The sequence below is a fragment of the Prinia subflava genome, chromosome Z (genome assembly GCF_021018805.1).
Source record: "Prinia subflava isolate CZ2003 ecotype Zambia chromosome Z, Cam_Psub_1.2, whole genome shotgun sequence".
NCBI lineage: Eukaryota > Metazoa > Chordata > Aves > Passeriformes > Cisticolidae > Prinia > Prinia subflava.
In genome coordinates this window covers 83,721,346-83,745,249 of record NC_086283.1, presented here as the reverse complement: position 1 = coordinate 83,745,249, position 23,904 = coordinate 83,721,346, and the positions used below count along the sequence as shown (strand labels likewise).

Sequence of the window (23,904 nt, the reverse complement as noted above, 5' to 3'; positions counted from 1 at the left end):
AGACATTATCCAGTATCACCAGATAATTAAATTTTGTATCAGCTTTATAAAAAAAATACCAAAGGTATTATACCTTTATTTTTCAGGTAAGGAATGATGAAGGAAAGGTGATCCGCTTTCACTGTAAACTCTGTGAATGCAGTTTTAATGATCCTAATGCCAAGGAGATGCATTTGAAAGGGCGGCGACACAGGCTTCAGTACAAGGTAAAAATGCTAATGCTTCTCTCTTAAAATCGACTAGCTAACTGGTCTGGTAACCTGTTCTTAGGTTTAAAGACTAGATAAAAGTAGGCACACTGAGTAAACAGTGTATAAAAAAGAAAAATATATTTCATAGGCAGTATCATCTTTAAAGAATAATGCAAACTGTGAAATTGTATTTTGGTTGAGGTTTTATAAATTGTTTTGAATGTTGCTTGTAGTACAACAGATGCAAGCAACAATAGGTTCTTTATGTTGCTTACCATGAGGTTTAAAGAGTATAAAATAGTATTGCTCAGTGTTCTTGATAGGATAAATGATACACACTCTATATGTTGCGGACTTTTTAATGATAAGTGCATTTGTGCACTTCTAAAACTGCGGTTTACTCCCTTTGATTTTATTGTAGATGAGCAGTGTATGTTAAATATGTCAGAACAACTCCATAACCTTGAGATGAGGACAGGAAAGCAACGTTTAATTCATTACTTTTCTGATCTAGAAAAAAGTAAACCCAGATTTACAAGTAGAAGTAAAGCCCAGTATCCGAGCAAGAAAAATTCAAGAAGAGAAGATGAGGAAACAGATGCAGAAAGAAGAATACTGGAGAAGGCGAGAAGAGGAGGAACGCTGGAGGATGGAAATGAGGTAGTGCATTATGTTTCATGAATAAATGTGACAAAACTGCTGTCAGATTGTCTGGAACTAAACTCCATAGTTGCTTAATTTAAATACTTTGGGGGACTCTGTACTGTCTTGTTTTAAAATGTCGTTCTCTCGCTGTGATTTTTGTTTGGTACTGTTCAATCCTGAGAAATGCAGAGTTAGTAGAATTACTTTGCAATAAATGCAGACCTACTTTTACAACAATAATTCATGCCAGTTACCCTCTGTTCATTGGTATTTGCTTATGACTACTAAAAGTTGTTGAAGACAGAGAAGAATCTCTCTAGAGCAGTGTCAAGTATTAATTGCTGTATAAAGAGAACATTTTGATGCACTTCAGGCGATATGAAGAGGATATGTACTGGAGGAGAATGGAGGAAGAACAACATCACTGGGATGACCGTCGCAGAGTACCAGATGGAGGATATCCTCATGGCCCTCCAGGACCTCTAGGTCTGCTGGGAGTTAGACCTGGAATGCCTCCTCAACCCCAAGGACCAGCTGTGAGTTTCTTAAGTTGAGAAAATGAGTCAAACCATTTTTATCAGGAGGCACAGTTAAAAATTATAAATTATTCAGTACTACTTCACTTGTCTCCAGTGTTTCTTAATAAAGGATTTGGAAAAGAGAACAAGAAATTATATGCTAATGAAACGGTGTAGGTGGACTAGTCTTCCAAAATAAGTCCAGTGAAATGATAAGAAGATGCTTTTAATCTTGCCTCTTATGAAATACAAGTCATACTGGATTTTTCTTCTTTTTATTTTATTTGATTGCATTATACAACATTGTTTACCTATTTGTGGACAAATGTATGGATAAAAAGTGACTGAGTCATCAGTGTTGAAAAATAAAGCTTAGTGATGCATCATACTCTAGCAGTGTGGAGTGCAGTACTGTGGGTTGATTCTGGCATTAGACTGATAAGCACCTTATCAGTGATCTGAAGCGTAATGGAGTGAGTGCATGCTGCTGAGATTTGCAGCTGGCATGAACCTGAATAATTTTGGGGTGGGGAGAATAGCTGATACCTTTGAGGGCAAGGCCACCATCCAGAGGCACCTAGGCAGGCTGTAGGAATGGAACATTACAGAATTCTTCAAGTACAAATGCCTAAGGCTTCACTCAGAAAGGAAGAACCCTTTGCATTGATAGGAGGCTTGGTAGCTGCTCTGCCAAAAGGGATCTGGGGTTCCTGGCAAACAGCAATGTGGGCATGAGTCAGCAGCATGCCCTGGCAGCAGGGCCAGCAGCAACCTGGGCTTGAGTAATAGGAGCACAGTCAGTAGATAAGGGAAGTGATCAGCTTTCATTAGACCCTAACTACGATACTACATTTAATTTTGGGCCTTCCAGTAGAAGATACATAAGCCATAATGGGCTCAGTGTGGAGCTACCAGGATGGTCAGGGGTCTGGAACACTTGCCCTGTGAGGGGATACTGAGGCATCAGGCATTGCTCAGCCTGGGGAAGAGAGAGCTTCAGTGGGACATAACAGCCTTCTAATAGCTGTGCTTTGTAAAAGATGTGGAGCCAGTCATGAGAGGGTGAGATACATCCAGCTTAAGCCAAGACAAAAGAGGTTTAGACTGAATACAGGAAATCATCTTTTTTCCTACAGGTGGTATGCAGCCATCATCTTTGAAAGTTTTCAAAAACCAACAAGCTGAAGCCCTGAGCAACATGATGTGGTCTTACAGCTGACCATGTTTTGCACAGGACATTGGACTAGATGACCTTCTGAGGTCATCCTGTACTAAAGAAATGTAATAATGGATACTTTATTTTGCAGCAATACCCAAGTATTTCACAGTTGACAGAAAGGCAAGAGATAGGAATGTTGAGGAAGTTCCTCTAATCTTGGGATTTGGCCTTAGTTTAATTTTGGTACATTTCATATCTTTTCAGACATTACTGATTGTGACAGGGTAGACTGGTAAGACACTTCATATTTTGTTACATTTGAGTGGTGTGAGGTTCGAGTATTCTGTTCCTTGGCCATATGTTTGGATTTTAGCCATTTTGTCTCATTTGTGAACTTGGAAGTGCACCCGAGTTTCAGAAGTACACTTTTTTTGTCTGTTCAGCCTCTGCGCCGCCCTGACTCCTCTGATGACCGCTATGTGATGACCAAGCATGCTGCTATATACCCAACAGAGGAGGAACTTCAGGCAGTCCAAAAAATTGTTTCTATTACTGAGCGTGCTTTGAAGCTAGTTTCTGACAGCATGACTGACCATGAAAAAAGCAAGAACAAAGAAGGAGACGACAAAAAGGATGGCAGTAAAGACAGGTATTTTTTTTATTACTGTTTTTCCTTATCCTGTTATCATTGTTTCCAGGATATCATCTCTTTGGGCTTTTATGCAGTGTTTTGAAGTCTCAGAAAGATGCGGAATACTATTTTGTTTCACTTTTCTATCTTCAATATTATCTTTATGATTTTATTATTTTAAATGCAACTTTTAACTATAATTCACAGAGCTTTGAAAGGCGTTTTACGGGTGGGCGTTTTGGCTAAAGGTTTGCTACTTCGTGGAGACCGAAATGTCAATCTTGTTTTGTTGTGTGCTGAGAAGCCCTCTAAGACATTACTCAGTCGTATTGCTGAAAGTCTCCCTAAGCAACTTGCAGTAAGTAGAATTTATATTTTTGGATTTGAATTTTTGTGAAAATCTGTCCTGAAGTTAAATGTCTGCAGGACTCACTGTGCTGCTACATTACATAGCTCAGGTTCAGTTTCTTTCTGTTTTCTTGAGTGTTTTCATCTGAATTCAGAGACTGCTGCATGTTCTGCTTCCTCTATATTGTGTGCATACAAGTGTGTGCACTAGCCGTGTATTGTCAATCACCATTTAATAGATCTCATTTATTTGGGAAATAGAAGTGAGCACAAGAAAGATCACTGATCAGTTATCAGTAGCAATAGAGATAATTACAGCATGTTACAACAAACCTGCCACCTCAGTGTCGAAGTTCTTTATTAGTACCAGTCTTTTGCATTTATATCTTATTTCCTATTTGTATGTGTCAGTGCTTTATAGTTCACAATTAGCCAGCTAAGTCTTAGTGTGGGGTTTTTTTATAATTTGGACCTTTAAAAAAGTAAACATGCAGTCTTAGACCATTCAGTGAAATACAAACCCTTTGTAGTGTTTCCAGACGAAAGTATAAAGTCTCTGCTCTCTGCTGAGCAAAGTCTGTAACTGTAGATTGCTTGTCACAGAATTAGCATTTCAATGCCGTCTAGCAAACTGCTTGACAGAATCACTGGCATGATAGAAGCTTTATCAGAATCAGATTAATGACAAAATAGTCTCAAGTTTGCTCTTCTTTGAAGTAACAGAATGGAAGTAAATTCAACAGAAGTAAGTTTAACAGGACATCTTGGTCTGTCTTTGTGGAAATGTTCACTTATCAGTGTATGTAGAAGAAGGTCACAGAGGTGCCTACAGCTTCCTTTTGGGGCTATTTAGAATTATTAAATAAAGTTGCAAAAGCAATTCAAAACAAACACTTCATTAGTTACTCTTACTTTTTTTCCCTGGTGCTTATTTTGTCCTTTTTTCTTAGCATGTTGTGACACCAAGGCACAGGATGTACCCAGCAGTACAGATTTGTAACTGTGAGCTTGAAAAATAACCCCTGTATCTTTGCTTTTCAAAGGCTTCAATGTTCCAGGGAGAAACACCCTGCTGACATTTTAATTGGCTCTGAGGCTCTTCTTTATCTCAAACACATCAAGATTCTTGTTGTGTAATTTATATTAATTTCTTTTCTGGGCAGTTTTTTTTATTCTGACTGCTTGGTTGTGTATTTTCATTAATAATTTAGAAACAATATCCCAATCCACATATCTTTATAATGTATAGTGGGGTTCTATGACTACACAGGTACCTGTTTCATGTAATTATATTGTCTTTCTGTATTTCTGTTGAAAAAAGAATATGTTGGAATCCTTTTTCTTCCTCATACTTTTAATAGCCACATTCTAATAGAAATTTCTGTTTCTCGATATTTAGGTAATAAGTCCAGAGAAATACGATATCAAGTGTGCAGTCCCAGAAGCAGCAATAATTTTAAATTCGTGTGTGGAACCCAAAATGCAAGTTACAATCACACTGACATCTCCAGTCATTCGGGAAGAGAACATGAGGGATGGAGGTTGGGAAGTTGTTAAAGATGTTACTTATTTCTTACCTGTTTTTTAATGTTTATCTATTCTGCTTAAGATGGCACTAAGGTCCTGGAAGGCAACATGCTGGCACATGCATTTGATTGAAACTTTGTTTTTCAACAACAGTCTCAGTAGAGAACAGTTGGTTAAAATAAATGTGTATAAGATGCTTTTATTTAATTTTTAAAATTTCTAACTTTGTGTCCAACCTCAGCTTTCTGGAAAAGGTACAAGCTTGATTTTTTTCCCCCTTCTTTTAAAATTATTTGGAAAACTAAGTATTTTATCGCAAGTGGCTATAAACTGGCTTTCTAGAGCAGTCTTGCCTTAAAAGAAAGATTGTATGGATTTAAAAATCAAATCACAGTTTTTTTGGGTTTGAACGGGGTCAGTATTACCATCACTTAGACATTCTGAACAGTGCCACTTAAAATGCACTTTTACAGTACTTTTGACGGTAACAGTGCTTCTAACTTTAAAAGATGATGTGATTTTTTCCAGCTCTCTGAGGTTGCTTTTTGGTCTGGAGTGCTTTTTGTGTATATTTAGGCTCCTGGTATTACAATCACTCTTCTATCCAACTGGCAAACCCAACTAGTATAATAAGAAATGGCTTTGTCGTTGAGCTGAAGCAGAAGGTGGAGCTTGGGAATCAATTTATGTTTCTGAAGTCCACAGTTTCTCTGGTGCCAGCAGTGTTGCTTTAGGGTCTGTTCTGTAACACTTTCAAAGCTCCAAAAGCTTTTAAGCCAACAAGCATGATAACGTCTGCAGTACATTGGTTCTTTTTATTTATGGGTCAGATAAAATTAACTTTTGTTTCCTTTTAATCCTGTATTTTCATAGTTGAAAGAGATCATAGCAAACAAGGTTCTGGTGTTTGACAGTGAACCTACAAATAGGAAATCTGAGGCTGTTTTAACACTTCTCATATACAGGTTGAAAGAAATTGTATGTGTGTATGTATACATGTGCTTGTGTATATACGTATTTATATAAGCCACAGAGGTTTTTTTTATATTCATCTCATCACTACATGTCCTCTAAAACACTTGAGGTTTTTATATTGCATTACTAAGTGTCCTGTAGCTGTGACTAGTGCATTTATAAGCAAGCTATGCTAACAAATTCATCCTACACAATCAGAAAGAAAAATTTTCAACATGCATTCTGTGGTTTGGATGACTTCCAAAGAGTCTTAGAGTGCTTTTGTTTTAAGCTGTGCATATTATTCCTAGCTATAAAGGCTTTGTATGTGTACTGTCAGACCCAACCAATTTTACTTGGTTTTGGACAATCTGAATGTAACATGACTCTGGGCTGAATCCAACTTTCCATATTATTTAAGCTTTAAAGAATGCATTTTATTATTAAATTAGACTAACCATTTAATGAAATTAACCTTGAACACCATGTTTGTTTCTTGATGTACTGTGCAAAAGTGCAGTATTGATTCCTGCTACAATACTAAATTTTAACTAAGTGGTTTCTGGCCCAAAATTCTACAATGTGGACTAAAAATAAAACAAATTTCAAATTACTGCCATCAGTCCCCTAAGTTGTGCCACCAAAAGGAAACAAATCTGTATTTTTGTCTGACCCACACTTGAGTTAAATTATCTTTATGAGTTTATTCACTGCTGACTGCAGTGCTGCCTCTAGGCAAACAAAATCAAGTTAGATTTCTCTTCAAGACACTGAGCAGTATAAAACGGATGTGCAGAAAAGTTCACTTTTGAAACTGGAGCAAATAGAAGACTGAATTGCCAATTATTGCAGCAAAGAAGTTCCTCATTCCAAAGACTGCTGCTTATTTGCTGCAGAGTAACAGTATGTGTTTGTGTTTTTCTTACTGCAGCTTCTCATGCTCTGTGTCTTACACTGGTTTAAAGTTTTCATCTTCCCTAGCCTGCTTGGGGAGCTAGTTCAGGTGTTAAGGAAGGCTTTGCCGGAAGAACCAGTTGGAGTAAAGATGCAACTTGACTCTTGCACGTGGAATAGAATCATGTTTGATGTGTTATTACATAAAAGGCTAAAAAGCCCCCAAAAAACAGTGAAATGAAATTGTTAACCGCATAGCTACTGTTCCTTACAGTATTGTGCGTTTGACAGTTGACTGAATCTGATACATTTGAAGAGCTCTAACCCAGCTGTGGAGTCTTCCTTCAGCAAACAGAGTGTACATACTTACAAACACCTCTGTGTGTCCGCGTGTGTCTTTTTTATCCTTAGCTCACAGCCCCGGTCCAAAGCCTTCTAGCAGAGGGACTTGATTCCTGTCAGGGGTTGCTGCCAAGACATCGGAAGGATTTTTGACCAAGGTTTTCTAAAGCTCAGTGTCACACCTGCCATGCTTTATAGAGGAGGGGTTTGGATGCATAGTCCTAGCATCTACTGTTACTTTGTGTTTGGTTTTTTGTTTGGTTTTTTTTTTGTTGTTTTTTTTCCTTTTCGTCTTTGTCTTTCTCTTAGAATGAAGCAGTGTTCACACTAGTCTTATAATAGTTGACTGGATAAAATGTATTTTACATAATAAAACTTACCTAAATTGACATACTGTTAACTTTTAATGAAGAGGTAGTGTGGACACAGCACATCTAACTGAAGATTAACCCCTTATGTTTAGGCTAGTAATAACTTATACAGGGTCAGAATTCATGCCCATGTTTTGTAAATTAATTCAGTTAGTTTAGTAGGGTGGTATGTTAGGCATCTGATTTTAGTTACACCATCTTTAAGGGGTTAATCCTGAAATGTGAAACATATGCAAAAATCCACAGAATAAATATTACAGGAGTTCCCTTGATATATTTTTTCAGTCAATGTTTTCTCAGTGTAGGACATGCCTCAGCAACTTCTGATTTTCAGAGTCTTTTTAAGTTCCAAGGGTATTCTTATGATAGCTATTCGTAACCTATTTTAGATCAACATTTCCAGCACTAAGATTCTTTCCTGTACATTTAAATTGCAATTCTTGCCAGTAAAACTGTTTTACAAGGTAAAGGTTTTCAGAGGTAGAAGTTTCAAATTATTTAATGAATTATTGTGCTAGAAGTTTGCACAGTGTCACCTATTTGCTTATTAGTTTTAGAAGAAAGTAAATAATTGACTGATTAGGCTATTGGCCCAACAGCACATATTTGCATTTCTAACTGGTCAACCTTATTTTGCCACTTTTTCCTGTGGTGGGCTTTCTCAGGACATACTCCTTGTCTCATATATCTGGGTTGTACTCCTTTCATCACTTAGCTTTAGCTTGCACCCCTCTTTTGTAAGTTCGGAGGGGATTTTTTGTTGTGTTGTTTTTGTTTCACTTTGGGGTTTTTGTTTTGTTTTAAAAGAAACATCACTCTAAACATCTTTATTTGCTCTGTAATTGCATTGTTAATGAAGATTTTAATTTTTCCATTTCAATATGTAGTTTGTAAATTGGAATATCTGTGTGAGAAGTTACCTATGTTCTTCTCAACTTTGCTTGTATGATGTCTTCACCTTTTTATCCCTGTGCAGAGCAATAGGTCTGTCCTATCAAAATGCTCAAATCTGAATGTAGTACTTCACATTAAATTTAGTTACCGTATTGCAAAGCTATACCACCATGTTAATTCATGGCCTTTTTGCTCTATATACTAAAGAATCCTAGTATTTTACATTTGTGGTTTCAGAGCACAATTTCTGCAACATTCCTAAAAACTTCTTGTTGCAGGCATGTTTTATGAGTCTCAGTATTTTTTTTATTTTATTTTATTCCCTAGCTTAACTTAGATGTAGATCTTGGAGGAGTAAACTGTACTGTTCCAAACAGCCAGCTCCTGTGAAATGTATGCCATTGAGTGAGGGCTTTTTGTTTCATCTGATCTGGTGTATCACCAGTTATGCTAGCAACATATGTTATGATTAGTCACCATAGCCATTTTCAGAATGAGTAAAACAGTAACTTCTAACAGCGATCACTGATCTGACTATATCCATATAGTTTTCAAGTAACTTGAAGATACCATTTCACATTGTTTAGTGGTTCCAGTTCCACTGATTAAACCACTTCTGTGGTCTCTTCATTTTTGGTTGCATAGCAGTCAACTTGGAAATTAAATTATTTTCTGAACGTTTAAATAGGCAATGTATGTTTAAATAGGCTATGCTTTCTCCATCTTTCAGACATTTTGCTTTGTTTATTAGACTATTCCTTGCTTTTCTTTATCTTGGTGAGTCTTGTAAAGCAGTCCCTTTTCAGATCCTTCCTTGCATCCTAAGTGTTGCTGGAACACATATATTATGGGCTGAGGAATTTTATTTATATGGCTAAGAGAGAAGGTACTAGAAAACAAGGAACTCTGTAATATTGAAGAACATGCCACATTCCTTTAGTCAGTTTTTTAAAGTAAAATAATTTCAAGCTTAAGGCATGATTAAAATAACATCATTACTAAACATTTAGTGCTTTTAAGATTTGTTATATTTAGTTTTTCTTTCAAGAATAGGTCCCAAATAACACATGACAATTAAAATTAAAAGAAACTAAGTTTGAATGTTTCTACTTGGTTAAAGTGGATTTTTGTGTTCCTTCTGTCTTGTGTTCTCTGTGCTGGTGCACTGTGTCCAACCATCCTTCCTTCGGTATTTGATTTTAGGGGATATGTGTTTTTCCAGTGTTAGCTGAAATAAAAACGTACTATGCATTGCATAATTAGCAATGCAGTTGAAAATAACTTCAGAGCTGAAGTGCATTATGCTCTTGATCTTCTTACTGGGTCAATGACCTAATCCTAATTGAGCAACCACTGCTGAACATTTACATTTCTCATTCAAGGGTTTAACTTTAAATGGCATGTGTGACATTGAAGCTATTTAAGGAAGTGTCTTGCTCACCTGGTCAAACACCCATTCCTCACTGCATTTTGCCAATTCAATCCATTTTAGATGTAACCTCGGGTATGGTGAAAGACCCACCGGACGTCTTGGACAGGCAAAAATGCCTTGACGCTCTGGCTGCTCTACGCCACGCTAAGTGGTTCCAGGTTCGGAACATCATTTTACTTTCTTCTTGTAGCCTTATGAGAGATTAGTTCAGTTGCAATATGAATGTTTAACTGTGTGAAAACACTCAGCGTTGTTCATGCTAATAATACTTAATATTTCTCTGGTCCCTAAATTTAACTGTAGAAGGTTGAGTATGGAGGAGCTGCTCTATGCAGTTATTGCTCATTTGACATCATTTTTTTTTCTGGTCATTGAGAAGGCGATGTTGAAAGCTTGACTCGCTTGGGGTGATCATATGTTGTATATTTGTTATATATTCCATAAGGCTGCAGAGTAACTTCGCTTTAAATAATGGAATATGTGTTTAAAGCTTTGTGTTTAGATTTAAGACTTTTTTTTCTATTTCTTTAAGTGCATTAAGTGTAGGGAATGAAAGGTGAGAAGCAACTGTTTGGTTTAGTGACTTTGCATTCTGGCAAAGGCACAATAAAGAAACCAAACAGATTCCCTTGACCTTTCAGTCTCTATACCTATTTCTTAGATCTTTACTTTATCCTTTTTATTGCTAATATAGAAAGATACTGTATTTATTGTTTCAAATGAATATAGGTCAAAGTGTATAGGGGATCAAGAAATGTTATTCTTGTATAACCTGTGCACTTTGACTTTTACCACCTTAAATTACTAACCCTGTATAAAATACTGCTGTAAATGGCAGCTCACGGAATAAAGGTGTAGAATGATTTGTTTCAATCTTCTATCTGAGCTTCCATTGAACAGTGGTGTTTTAGTCTTTCAACAAGCCCTGTTTGCTATGGGTGCAGGGATTAATTAATTTGATTTTGTATTGCTCTCAAGGCTAGAGCTAATGGTCTGCAGTCCTGTGTGATTATCATACGTATTCTTCGTGACCTCTGTCAGCGTGTTCCTACTTGGTCTGATTTTCCAAGCTGGGTAAGTAATTTTTTTTTAATGAATCTTCTTAATAAATACGTTACTATGAGGAACTTACAGGGAAGTGTTAACACAATTTTTAAATTCAGACTTTTCAACACATAATGCAGGGTTTTGTTCAGGATTCTGGGGCCCTTTTATCTAATAAATACTCCAGATTCGCTCTTAAAATACAGTTTTCTGAGGTTTTTCGTTTGAAGCTGGAAGTTATTATTTTTTCCAAAAGAAATTTTCTTGGTTTTTTTCCTATTCTTTGTGGGTAGATTAGTATTCTAGGTTTTAGCATTTTTTTCTTTTACTCTGTATAAAAGAATTTCTAACCACCTACTCTGAATTGCTTGGAGTTTGCTGAAACTTATCTAAAATAACATTGGCTGTGCCCAGATAGTTCTGTGATAACAGAAGGAACTCGAAAGAAAAAAAATCACAGTAGTTCTTATGATTATTATGTCCTTTTCACAAAATGAATTACCACAGTACTTCAGTACAGCCTATGGTTGTGTCATCATCGTATTTTAGTCAGTGTCACTTAAATCTTTGGGTTGTATGAGGTCACCTTTATTAATTCAATTGAGTGTTCTTGGAGCATTCCTTTTGCATTGACTACCTTATAAATGCTCCAAATATTAACAGATGTACAAGCTATGGATTGGACAAAGTTAGTCTGAAACAAATACCTGAGACATGTGTTATGTGGAAGTAAACTTAGCTATGACTGTTGTGTTTTGCAGACCAAATCTAGATGCACTGTGCTGCTTCCTTCTCAGTTTTGACAGGAAAAACACTAACATTGTTTTAAGCAGTTGACTTCATTTAGATGAGAAGTGCTCTACGTCTCCACTAAGTTTGCAGACAGTTTTATTAAATTACTTCTAATTATATTTACTGCTTATGGAAAGGAAGTGGAGCACTAATGTCTGGTTTTTCACATATTTAAAGGGAAAAAAACCAGTGCCCATTTCAATACATTCATGTGCATTTCATGAAAAGTACACTAAACAAATACAGCTTAAAAGATGCTAAAAATGCTGTCTTGATATCACTATGATACTGAGTTGCCAGAGAATGAATCTTGGCATACTTTCAGAAAAGTATCCTTACAACTATTGCAACACAGAGCAGGGACATGGGTGAAGAACAAGGAATGTGACTTAATTCTCACGTCATGTGTTCCAAGGCACATCCAGAAGGGAAGAGAGATATGAAGCAGAGTGTCAGACCTTGCTGCATCTCAGTTTTCTCCAAGAGCAATTCCTGATTTGTTCCTGGTACCTGATGCATTCTCAGTGAGGTGGATCAGCACTGAACTGATCTCAGCTGTTCTTTTGGCCTGTAGGAAAAGTCTTACTGATAAAAGCAATGACAAAATTAAAGTGGTGATTTCAGCCAGTACAGATGGAATTTCATAGATTGGAGTAATACAATTTTGTGGATACAGACATTCTCCTACCCTCTTTACTAGAAACCTTTTACAAATGGAAGAGATGACAGACCTTTAAAAAAAAACATAAGTAGTTGTAAAAATAGAAGTTAATAGGGAGCCTGAATGTTCACAGCAGTAGAATTTCATGTGCCTTAAAGTAAAGACTAAATTAGAAGTATTTTGTCTAATTCCTACACATTATTCAAATTTGAAATCCAGCCTTTTGTGCATATAAACACCAGGACACATAATTCACATGTTCCTAGGATTGAGTTATAGGCCTCTGTGTATTGTATGAGGCTCCAAAAGAACCAGATTGTAATAAATGCAGATCCAAGATCTGCTTTTTTTTTTCCTTTACTGATGCACTTTGCTTCCTGCTTGAAAGCATCTCAATTATGGTTGGCAAATCCTGACTAATGCAGCGGAGTATGGAAATAACATGCTCAAGAATTGAAATCTATCTGTTAAATGGAGCTAAAAGAGAAAGGAATGGGCACCATTTGTGATTAGCACTGCCTATAGTTACTTGTATAAATCAGAATAAATACTTACACCTTGAAAGGAAGAACAAAAGGTAGTATTTGAACAACTGTAGATGTGGTGAAGAGGACAAGGCCCAAACAACAACTGCCTCCAAAAAAACCAATCCAGAACCATTGTTTGAGAATTAAACTTGCCAAAGAGGTAGCAGTGAAACATTTATTTAATTCTGGGAAAGAGATCTAGGAGAAGTTAGTCCTTTCTTTTACAGATACTTTTATAGGTTCTTCTGGAAAAAAAATAGTGTCTAATAAAAGTGAACAGGGGAAATACTCAAAGAAAAAACACCAGTACTTAAAACACAGCTAATGACTTAAACCATTTTAACTAACATCAAATAATGTATACATTTCAGAAAATATATTTATCATAGAGGTTTTTTGACACTTGTTTAACATCTGAGTTAGTGTTGGTTGATAACCAGGAGAAAAATTGCTATGAGCTTCAGTTTTGCTAAACTGAAAGACTAGTGAAGATACTAAGCATTTTAAGAATGTTTTAAATTTTTGATGGTATAAGTTTCTGTACTCTTGTAGAGAAAACTATTTCTATTTTTCTATAGCATCCTGTTTCAATAGGTATACTGTGTAATGTATTCATGTGTCTGACAGAATCGAGTGTCCCAGAGTGTTTCATTGTCTTGGTTTGAAAGACGGGTGTCTCCTAGGGAGGGGCAGGACTTCCCTAGAGATGGAGAATTCAAATCCCTTCTTTCTAAATTATTCTAATTTAGAAAATTGAAGGGACTTTCAGGCAGAGGTATGCGGATAGGAATAACAGTTCTTTGCTAGTATGTATGACAAGGCAAACAAACAACAACAACTACAGCATTAATAATAAACAGAACCAGGAACCTTGAGGGCTTTCTTTCACAAAAAGCCTGGGCCAGTTTGATCTCGGTGCCCTGCAGGACTCCGAGAGGCCGAGCTGGAAGGGAGGAAAGTCCCGGGCTGGTGGATGAGATGAGGAGCTCTGGCAGGGATGTCCCGGCAGGGCAGGGCAGTGCGGGGCCACAGAGGAGCAGAAAAGCCTCCGAGCAGCGCCGAAGAAGCGGCGGCGGCGGGACAGGGCCGGCCCGGCAGGGCAGGAGGAGGCGAGCTCAGGGTTCCTGGGCACACGAGCAGGTGGTGGTGGATTTCCCAGGAAGGGACGGAGTGATGGCAGTGAACTCTTCCCGCAGCAAGCAGCAGCCTGACTGTCTTCCCCAATGCCGAGAGCAAGAGAGAGAAACTGCCCCCAACTCTTCTTCTCTCAAAGCTCGCATTATCTCCCCTCTCTGAGGGAAACTCCTGGAAACCCAAAAGCAATAGGTGTAGCCTTGTGCTGCCATCTCCTTTGGCCACTTCTTTGTTTTAGTTAAGCACTCAGTGGTTAAGTTTCTTAGCAACTTACAGGGAAAAAATTCTGTAAGTGAAAAAGAAGCAAATCTAACCCCCAACATTCATACTCTCAAAAATGACTGGACAAGGTGTCTACCTGCATATGTAGGCTACTACTGTATAAATTTCTGCAAACTTACTGAACAACTTGTGATGGAAAGAAGCCCATCATAGAATCACTGAATTGTTCAGGTTGGAAAAGACCTTGAAGACTATAAAGTCCAATTGTTAAGCCAGCACCATTAAAACATGTCCTTAATTACCATATCCACATATTCTGTGAACAGTTCCAGGGATAGTAACTCTGTCAACTCCCAGAGCACCCTGTTCCAATGCTTTACAACACTTCCAGTCAAGACTTTTTTCCTAATATCCAATCTAAACCTTGCCTGGTGCAACTTGAGGCCATTTCCTCTTGTCCCATCACCAGTTATTTGGGACAAGATACCAACTTCCACCTGGGTACACCCTCCTTTTAAGTGGTTATACAGGACAATAAGGTCACCCCTGAGCCTCCTTTTGTCCAGGATAAACATCACCAACTCCCTCAGCAGTTCTTAAGAGAACTTTGTGCTCCGACCCTTCCCCAGCTCTGTTGCCCTTTTCTGGACTCACTCCAGTACCTCAGTGTCTTTCCTGTAATAAGTGGCCCAAAACTGAACCCAGGATTTGAGGTGTGGCCTCACCAGTGCCCAGTACAGAGGGGCACTCACTGCCCTGGTCCTGGGCCACACCATTGCTGATACATTCAGGATGTCCTTGGCCTTCTTGGCCAGCTGGGCACACTCCAGCTGTTGTTCAGCCACTGTTGACCAGCACCCCCACGTCCTTTTCCATTCAGGAGCTTTCCAGCCACTCTGTCCCAGCCTGGAGCTGCAGGGGGTTTTTGTTATCTAGGGATGGGACCCAGCACTTGGTATGATTGAACCTCACACCACTGGCCTCAGCCTATGGATCCAGCCTGTCCTGATCCCTCTGCAGAAAGAGATCCTTGCTGCCCTCAGCAGATCAACACTCCCACCCGGCTTGGTGCCAAGTGCAAACTGGCTGATCCGGCTCATAAATAAACAGGACTGGGCCCAACACTGAGCCCTGGGGGACACCACCAGTGACCAGCTGCCAGTATCAGTACTCATTAATCCTGCACCACCTTGCTTTTTATTCATCTTTATAAAATAACAGAGGTTTCTTTCCATTTTAACTGAAAGTGTTCTATGTTGTGTAATGTTCTTCAAAATTCAGGATTCAAAATTCTCTACTGAGGAACAGTATCAGCTTTATTCTGTCTTAGTCCATCTTCTAATTTGGCTGAATCCTGTTGTTGGTCTAGGCTATGGAGTTGCTTGTGGAAAAAGCAATTAGCAGCGCTACTGGACCACAGAGTCCTGGAGATGCACTGAGAAGAGTTTTTGAGTGTATATCTTCAGGAATCATCCTTAAAGGCAAGTTGCCTTTTATGTATACTTACACTTAACTAATCTGTAATGTTGCTTGTAATAAGGTAAAGATGTGCTACTAATTAGCCTGATTATTGTAGGAGGTCCTGGCCTTCTGGACCCTTGTGAAAAAGATCCTTTTGATACACTTGCTGTAATGACAGATCAGCAACGAGAGGATATTACTTCAAGTGCACAGGTAAGGGAATGTAGGTGTGAAGTAACTAAATTTGATGGATGGTTTTGTTTTGGTTCTATTTTTTTTTTTAATGGAGCTTTATATTGGATGTGAATTTTGTTTTCTCAGAATGTAGTTGGATCTTACCAGTCTTAAGCTAGGCACTGAACGTATCACAGGAGATGGTGTTCATAGTATTCATTATTTCACTGAAATAAATGTATTTTCCTGAAAAATTTGTAGCATTCTTATCTATTTCTATAAATCTGTCTGGATTTGTAGAGACTTACTCTACAGCAGTAGAAATTGGATTGGAAATTTTATAAATACGTCTGTGTAAGATTCATATGACAGTAATGACCATTCATGCTTGCAATTTAAGAGTTTAGTGCCTCTGCCTCTTCAATTTGATCCTTTTGCTAATGATTCCTGATCATGTGTCACCTAACATGACATGTGACAAGCCTTGGCTGCTTCAGTGTAAGCCCAGAAGTCCAAACACATTACATTGCATGTAGCTAAGATGCTGCACTTGCAGAAGCAGCAAATGTGACATACATGTTTTATTGTGTTGACTTAGTTGGGGAACAGAAAGATGGGATAATTAGAGCTAAGGGTAATATCACACATCACTGATGTTATTCCCTAATTGCTTGACACAATGCTCAAAATGGACATTTGTTTGTAACACAAGTAACTTTTCTTTACCATTTTTCTAGTTTGCACTGAGACTCCTTGCATTCCGTCAGATACACAAAGTTCTAGGAATGGATCCGTTACCACAGATGAATCAACGCTTCAACATCCATAATAATCGTAAAAGGAGAAGGGACAGTGATGGGGTTGATGGGTTTGAAGCAGAGGGAAAGAAGGATAAAAAAGATTATGATAACTTCTAAAAATGTTTGTCATCATTGCTAATATTGATGGTAATGAAAAGTCCATTTGTTGCCTTGCTTTTACTTCATTCATAATGATGTCTGTTTAAAACATCCAAAACCAGCTTCTGAATTAGATTTGGAAGAGAACAACCTAGCTCTTCTGTGAGATTCTGAATATTTTAATTGGATGTACCGTACCAGACAAATTATGGATGGAAAGACTGCAAATGGAAACTTGTTATAGGAAAAAATAGTTTTCCCTCATTGCATTTTCTTTAAATGTGTTGCTAATTTTAGTATATTTTCTTCTTTTTTTGTCTTTTTTATTAACAAGTGCATTGTCTTCCTATCCTGACTGTATTTAATGCAGTATTTGTGCTTCTGTTGCTATGTGTATTTTGACCTTTTATTTAGAAGTATTTCTGTTTGCTTTTGACACTAGTTGTATGAGTTACTTTGTGTTAGGTAGTAGAACTGTTCCCCTCCCAATTAATATTTCAAAGAAGGGGATTTTTTTTTTTCTTTTTTGTAAAGTGAGACTGCAGGATCATGTTTTTTTCTAAATGTGAAGGGGTTACAACACATAATTGTCCTGCCATTCGAGTGCTCAGAATTAAATGTTTCTGCCAATCTTGTGGCATTTGTCTCCTTAGTGTGATATAACGGTGTAATTAAGACAAATTTGTGTTAATCTAATCGAGTTTGCTGTTAGTTGTGCATTAGCAGTATAAAAGCTAATATATACAGTATGGTCTTGCAACAGTTTTAAAGCCGCTGCATAATTGATCAAAGATTTGCATGATGGGTTTTTTTTTTAATAGAAGGGCTTCTAAAACTATTATCTTAGGTTAAATGCATAGGTCTTTGTATGATTGACTTTGTGACATAGCAAGGCCAAAAAATAACTTTCTGAATTTCTTTTCTCACCAAGCAAAGGTGGGCATTTTCCATTTAGACAAAGTTGGTCATTCTTTTCAGTCAACTTTGTCAATATGGTATTAATGCCTCTCAGCCCTTAAAATAAATGTTTGTCATATCAGTGCCTGTGAGGTTATTCCTTATATCTGTTCCTGTATAAACTTTCTGTGATTTTTTTCAATAATTCAAATTTTAAAAGTGAAGTACTACTTAAAAAGTGAAGGTTATCAAAGAAAAAAACCCAGAAAATTATTTGCTGTGGCCATAGTGTATGCTTATGTCTCTTTCAAAAATCTAAATATAGCAGTGGTGTAAGTAAAGTTACATCATACTGTTGATGTATGCTCTGGTACACAGGTGTGATTTGTTGTCACAGCACTACAGTGGAATACACAAATAAAAGTTAAAATTTATTAAACTACTAAAATTCATTACACACTGGAAACTGAAGTTTCACTTACTCTGTTAAATGTGTATTATGCTTTGTTGCAAACTCATAAAACACAGATTAACATAGACTAACATTCCGGTAGCTACTTTATCGATGGCTGTAGGAGAGTATCACATGTGACAAAGATAATTTGTTATTTCTGATACAGTCTTTAAGAAAAGCCCAAATTCTGTTCCATTTCAAGGTCGAATTTATCTTTGACCTTTTTAATAAACAACTATTGGAGCAGGGGGGATGTTTCAGTTCCCAGCATCTAATGCTAACCAGTGTGGGCCTATGGAATAAAAATACAATATTTAGAAAAACAGAGGGAATCTCAAGACTTAAAAAGAAAAACACTTAATAATAGTGTTCTGTGAGCATCAGAGTGCAATTTTCAAGGGAGTGATTATAAGGGGTTAGCATATAAAAGTAAAGCTTTCTCATTGTAGGAAAGTTTTCTAAATAATTAGAAATACAAAAACCAGAAATTCTTTGCAGTTACTTTAAAAAATTACAGTCATTTTGTTGTTTCGTTCAGCCTTCATGCATAGCTCCAAGCATATGCTTGTTCTAGGGGATATCTTGCTGCCATCGTGTCTAGTTAGCCATTACTATTTATTTTGAAAGCTACAGGTGCTATTCATGTGGCTGTTTCAACTCCATACCAAAGTTTCTTTCCTCATAAGGCAAACTTGTCTATTCAGGAATGTGACCCTAAAATATAGGATTAAAAAGGTCAAAGATGTGTTTTAGATTTTCTGTATTTTTGTTCTACTGGCTTTTAGCTCCTAACCAGTTTCCGGATCTTTTGAAATATTGTATACTTAATGTGATTCCACATTAAATATGAAGCTGTGACCATGATTTTTGTGCTGTGTGGTGAAAGGTGAATTTGCAGTTTGTTTCGGTGTTCCTGCCCATTTTAATGGATAACTTCTGACTCTTGTTAACAAATCTCAGAATGTAAAAACAAGGTTTTCAAAAGTACAGAGCTAGCTTTGACTTGAATACTACACTGTGCACTTGGGAAGGCAAAACTGACTAAATAGTTTTAATACCCTGTGTTTTGGTAGTTCTAGCAGTTTACTAATAAGCACTGCTTCCATTTTTCATTCTGCAGTGCTGTGTATTAAATCCACAATCACAAACACTATAGTCCTCATTCACAGAAGGGAAAAGTACACAGAAAGGATATTCCCCATGCTCACCTTAGAGGAACAGTTCGTGAACATGTGAACTGTAACGTTTGAAAGTTTTGTCAAATTTTGACTTGTCATCCTAGTTCTTAAGTGTGTCCTGCCTGTGAGCGGTGTGGTTTCAGATGGATCTGTGCATAAAGGCACTGCTAGAAATTAAAGTCTGTTAGACATAGTCCATCGACTTCTTGCCCCTTTATGAAATTAGATGAACAGTTAAACTTACAGAACTATTGAGTATGCTGGGTTCATTTGCAGCTTCTATTTTTAGACCTTTTAGTACTTCAAATTGTTCTGCCTAGAAAACTTCCAACAGTTGGAATCAACTTTAAATATTCCTGCAACAATTTCTATGCATATTTAACATTCTTGTTGCTGGTTGAATATCTGCTGATCATTAGTCTGTTAAGCAGTCACACCATGCCGCATTAATTTCTTTATTAAGCAATTAAGACTTGTTTGAACTAACCAAACAGATTTGAATAGCATAGCACTAATAATAGTGGGGTGTTGACACAGCAATGATTTCTTGCATTTATATTTCAGTTTTACAAACTACAGTGATAGATTCAACAAGAACAACTGTTCTCTGTAATTTTTTTTTAATGAAAGCTGTAAGCTATTTGGCTATTCTGGCCAAAAAGTCTAGCAAATTAAATTTCTCATGAGAGATTCTTTTATAGATCTTCTTAGAAGATCTTTTTATCCTTCAGCATGGTATTTCTCAGACTTTCAAAATGAAATAGATAGTTTGCTTTTTGGGCAAGAAAAAAAAAATCCAAGGAGTGTTATCTATAGACTTAACGATAGCAGTTTTGATTTATATGCAAATAAAAATCAGACTTCATTCTGTAAATATCTGTTAATCTGTATTCTTAGATTTTATTCCATTTTTTTCACTTGCGTTATGAAAGCCTGAGGGAAGCTTGCTGTTGTTTATTGACCTTTCTGATTGTTTACAATTTGCATTTCAAGAAACATCGCCCTAATAATACTCAAGAATGGCCAGTTGCTGCCAAGGGCAAAAGTCACTGTTTTTCAGGGACTGGCAGCTCTTGCTGGGGATCTTGACCCTGCACAGTGCACACCTTTCCACATGTCATGGTCCTTACATACCTGTGTTGGTAAGGGTCATAATTAACAGATATCTTTGATAGTTGTGTTTTCTTAAACTGTGTTTTGCAAAGCCATGGCCACCTGTATTTCTTGCAGGGTAGTTTAGAGCCTACCAGCTTGCAGAGGCTCAGCCACTAGCTTAAATACTGACACATATATTCTGCATCAGTACTGTTTGAGGTTGATACCCTGAATCACAATAAACATAGAATGGCATCAAGAAACCTTTGTGGATTTTGTAAGTTTCCTGTACTTAAAAATCTAAGACTGCAGAATGGAGTAGCAGACCAAGAGAAAATAAATGGCATTTTCTACAGTAAATGTGTTACTTTAACATTAAAAGTGAGACAAAAGGCCTCTTGTTTCCACATAGGAATCACAAACCTTGGACCTTATATAATCTGTTTTCTTTCATTTTCTGCATGCTGTATTGTGTTTGTAACAATAGTATGCATGTATGATCAGACTGTGTAAGACTGCCTTATCACAGACTTCACTTCTGGCACACATTTAAGTTTGCCAGTAATTATCTGGTTGTACAAAATGAACAATATGGGAGAGATGAAAGTGCTTGAACAGGAGTTTACTGTCATGTTTTACATGCTGCTGGGGTATGTGCTGCTCCAGAAGGGGATGAGTTTCTCAGAGGTGCATGCCCACAGCTGGCAGTCCCACATGGATACCTCAGCATGGCTTAGGATGTCAGGAATGTCACTTCTTAGCTAACTACTTCACATTTTCACACGAGAGAAAAACATTATATATACTTAAGAACTGGAGCAAGGGTGATCCAAGATGTTGCCAGTATAGTCATGTGAAACTGCAACTTCAGGAAAGTGGAATCAGCAGCAGAGTGTGCTTGTCACAAGAAAAGTGTCTGTGATAATTAAATGTCATCCTAGTTTTTACCATTAACTTCCATAATTTATTTTATTTGTAAGTGAAAAGCAAATAAAATACTACAGAACAGACTCTCCCAGTCAGAAGGGGCCTACAGTCATTGTCCAGTCCCTTGGCTGCCCACTTCAGGGCTGGCCAAGCTCCAGCATGTTGTTAAGGGCACTGTCCAAGTGCCTTTGAACACTGACAGACTGGGGCATGACCACTTCTCTAGGAAGCTGTTTCAGTGCCTGACCACCCTGTCTTTATAGAAATGCCTCCTATTGTCCTGTGGAAAACTCTCCTGCAGCTGGATTCATGGATCCCTCACGTCATGTCCCTGGATTGCAGTGAGGAGAGCTCAGCGCCTCCCGCTGCCCTTCCCTCTTCAGAAAGCTGCAGAGAGCAGTGGGGTCACCCTTCAGCCTCCCTTTCTCCCAGCTGGACAAGCCCAAATTCCTCAGCTGCTGCTCTCAGGAAGCTCCTTCCAGCCCTCCCACCATCTTTGTTTTCCTCCTGGGGTCACCTTCAAGGACCTTGCCATCCTTCTCCACCTGCAGGGCCCAGCAGGGCCCTCGTTGAGGCTGCCCCGGGCTGAGCCCCGGGGCCATTCCCTGTCTGTGCCGCTGTGCTGTGCTCGGTGCCTGGGATGGGCTTTGTCCTCGGGGCTGAGCCCAGCACCAGCCAGCCCCACCTCCCTCTGCAGCTGCCCAGCCTCTCCTCTCCCACTCCATACCCATGCCTGGCATTACCCCACCCAGGTGCAGGGTCCCACATTTGAGCTTCCTAAATTTCACTCCATTAGAAAAGCGGGGAGGGGGGATGGGGACCAAAAGACCAAACAAGAAAAACGGTAACAGAAAGAACAGAACTAATTACATGGATCCAACTCAAAAGATGGGGAAGGCCACTAGAGAGCTACAAATCAAAGGTAAAATAAAAAACAAAAAAATTACAACAATCAACTCCAAAAATAGTGTAGGAAATCAAAAAGGCCATTTTTCACCAGAGACCAGTGCATGATTTGCCACTCATGCAGCAGCTGCAGTGCTCCATGAAAATATAGAAGAAAAGAGAAGCTCCAGGTGATTGAAGAGTTTAAGACTGAAATGGTTTAAGCCAGTGGAACTGAGGTGTTAAAGTAAGTTACATTCCATGTTTGGCAAGTATGCTGTGGAGAAGGTGAAGGAAAAGGTGAAGAATTTTTACTGACTTTTCATGCATCTCTTCTGCTTCACAAACAGAACTACATCTCTAGTCCGTGCCTTGCTCCCTTGCATGTGAATGGAGAGTGTTAAACAGTGTACGAGGACACTTCCCCAAACACTTGGAAACCTAAGTGAATGCTCCAGAGCCAAAAAGGGAAGTGCCGTTTTATGCAGCAAATCCACAGGGCTGTGTTTGAAGTGTCCCTGTGTGCTCCCAGCAGCAGAGAGCGCTGTGTCCTCAGCAGCAGCTCCCACTGGAAAGCCAGAGTTCATTCTCAATTTTCTGTGATAATCATGAAGGGAAAACTGTGATGTTTCAGCTATTACAGTGTTCCTCCCTATTACCAAGAATACATTTTAAAATAATTTTAAAATAATTATTTAACAATGCACCAAAGTCATCATGACAGCAAAATCCAAAGTAAAATCTGCTCGTGAATTAGGAGACAGCAGTGGTTAGAAACACAGCCAGGAATATCTTGTGAATAAATTAGAAGTAAATACTTTCAGGGTGTAAAGAAATGAGACAAGTCAGAGTAGGCATAGCAGAAGGAAGAAGAGAGATTCAATTTTGAGTCACTAAGGGATGCAAAGAAGAAATTCTGCCAGCTAAGGATTCCTACTGAAGAAGGCAACCGAAGAAAAGTTATAAAGGAAGAGTTGATAAAATGTGTGTCAAAAGACTGTGTCTGGCAAATCATTGAGAACAGGAGGAGAGGGGAATTTCAGATAAAAATCATGTGTAAGGGGGTAGTGTGTGGTTTTTACTTTCTTGTATCCATTTCTTAGGAAATTTCTTGCAGCTGTTTCCTGGGGTGATCTCAAGCGAATAGATCCAGGATAAGCATTCCTTATACAACAATGGTAAATCATAAATCAGAATTCTAGATATTTTAACTAACATCTCCAGCAAGTTCTCCAGCATATCCAAAGGTATGAGATGAGCCAATTTACAAGCTACGGGACCAGTCCAGAGCTCCTGTTAGAGGAGTAGCCAGGGTTGAAGTATTTCCCAAGGTGCAGTGATGCATTCAGAGAACACAGATCTGAAACCAAACAGTTTGGGACAAAGTCCACACAATACAATTCTGCCAGTCCTCTGCTGGTTTATATATTCCCCCTGAGGAAAAGTCCCTCTGCAAATTTCACTCACACATCAGAAAAAAAAATAGATTTAAAATAACTTATTTACTTAGAAAAACCTGGAGTTATGGAAGTGCAGGTGACTTCTGGAATCCTCAAGAAAAATGTTTGCAAATACCCATCTTGACATTCAGGCATGCCAGATTGCCATATGGACATCAACATGAATATTTTAATTCTAACATGAATGC

The 23,904-nt window shown here is 38.1% G+C and overlaps 1 protein-coding gene across 2 annotated transcripts in view; it reads left to right on the top strand.

The window, feature by feature from the left end:
* Positions 1-19,035, top strand: part of ZFR (zinc finger RNA binding protein) — a 48,452-nt gene extending 29,417 nt beyond the window's left edge. The window contains exons 10-20 of one of the 2 annotated variants that reach the window (XM_063423728.1): positions 87-206; positions 706-851; positions 1,210-1,372; positions 2,957-3,162; positions 3,352-3,502; positions 4,892-5,033; positions 9,967-10,064; positions 10,885-10,980; positions 15,656-15,767; positions 15,863-15,960; positions 16,659-19,035. In XM_063423728.1, the coding sequence (XP_063279798.1) occupies positions 87-206; positions 706-851; positions 1,210-1,372; positions 2,957-3,162; positions 3,352-3,502; positions 4,892-5,033; positions 9,967-10,064; positions 10,885-10,980; positions 15,656-15,767; positions 15,863-15,960; positions 16,659-16,838 (1,512 nt within the window). In that variant the 3' untranslated portion in view covers positions 16,839-19,035. Of the gene's footprint in view, positions 1-86; positions 207-705; positions 852-1,209; positions 1,373-2,956; positions 3,163-3,351; positions 3,503-4,891; positions 5,034-9,966; positions 10,065-10,884; positions 10,981-15,655; positions 15,768-15,862; positions 15,961-16,658 lie in introns of those variants that run through there. The other variant, XR_010083614.1, reaches the window with a different exon arrangement.
* Positions 19,036-23,904: the final 4,869 nt, after the last annotated feature.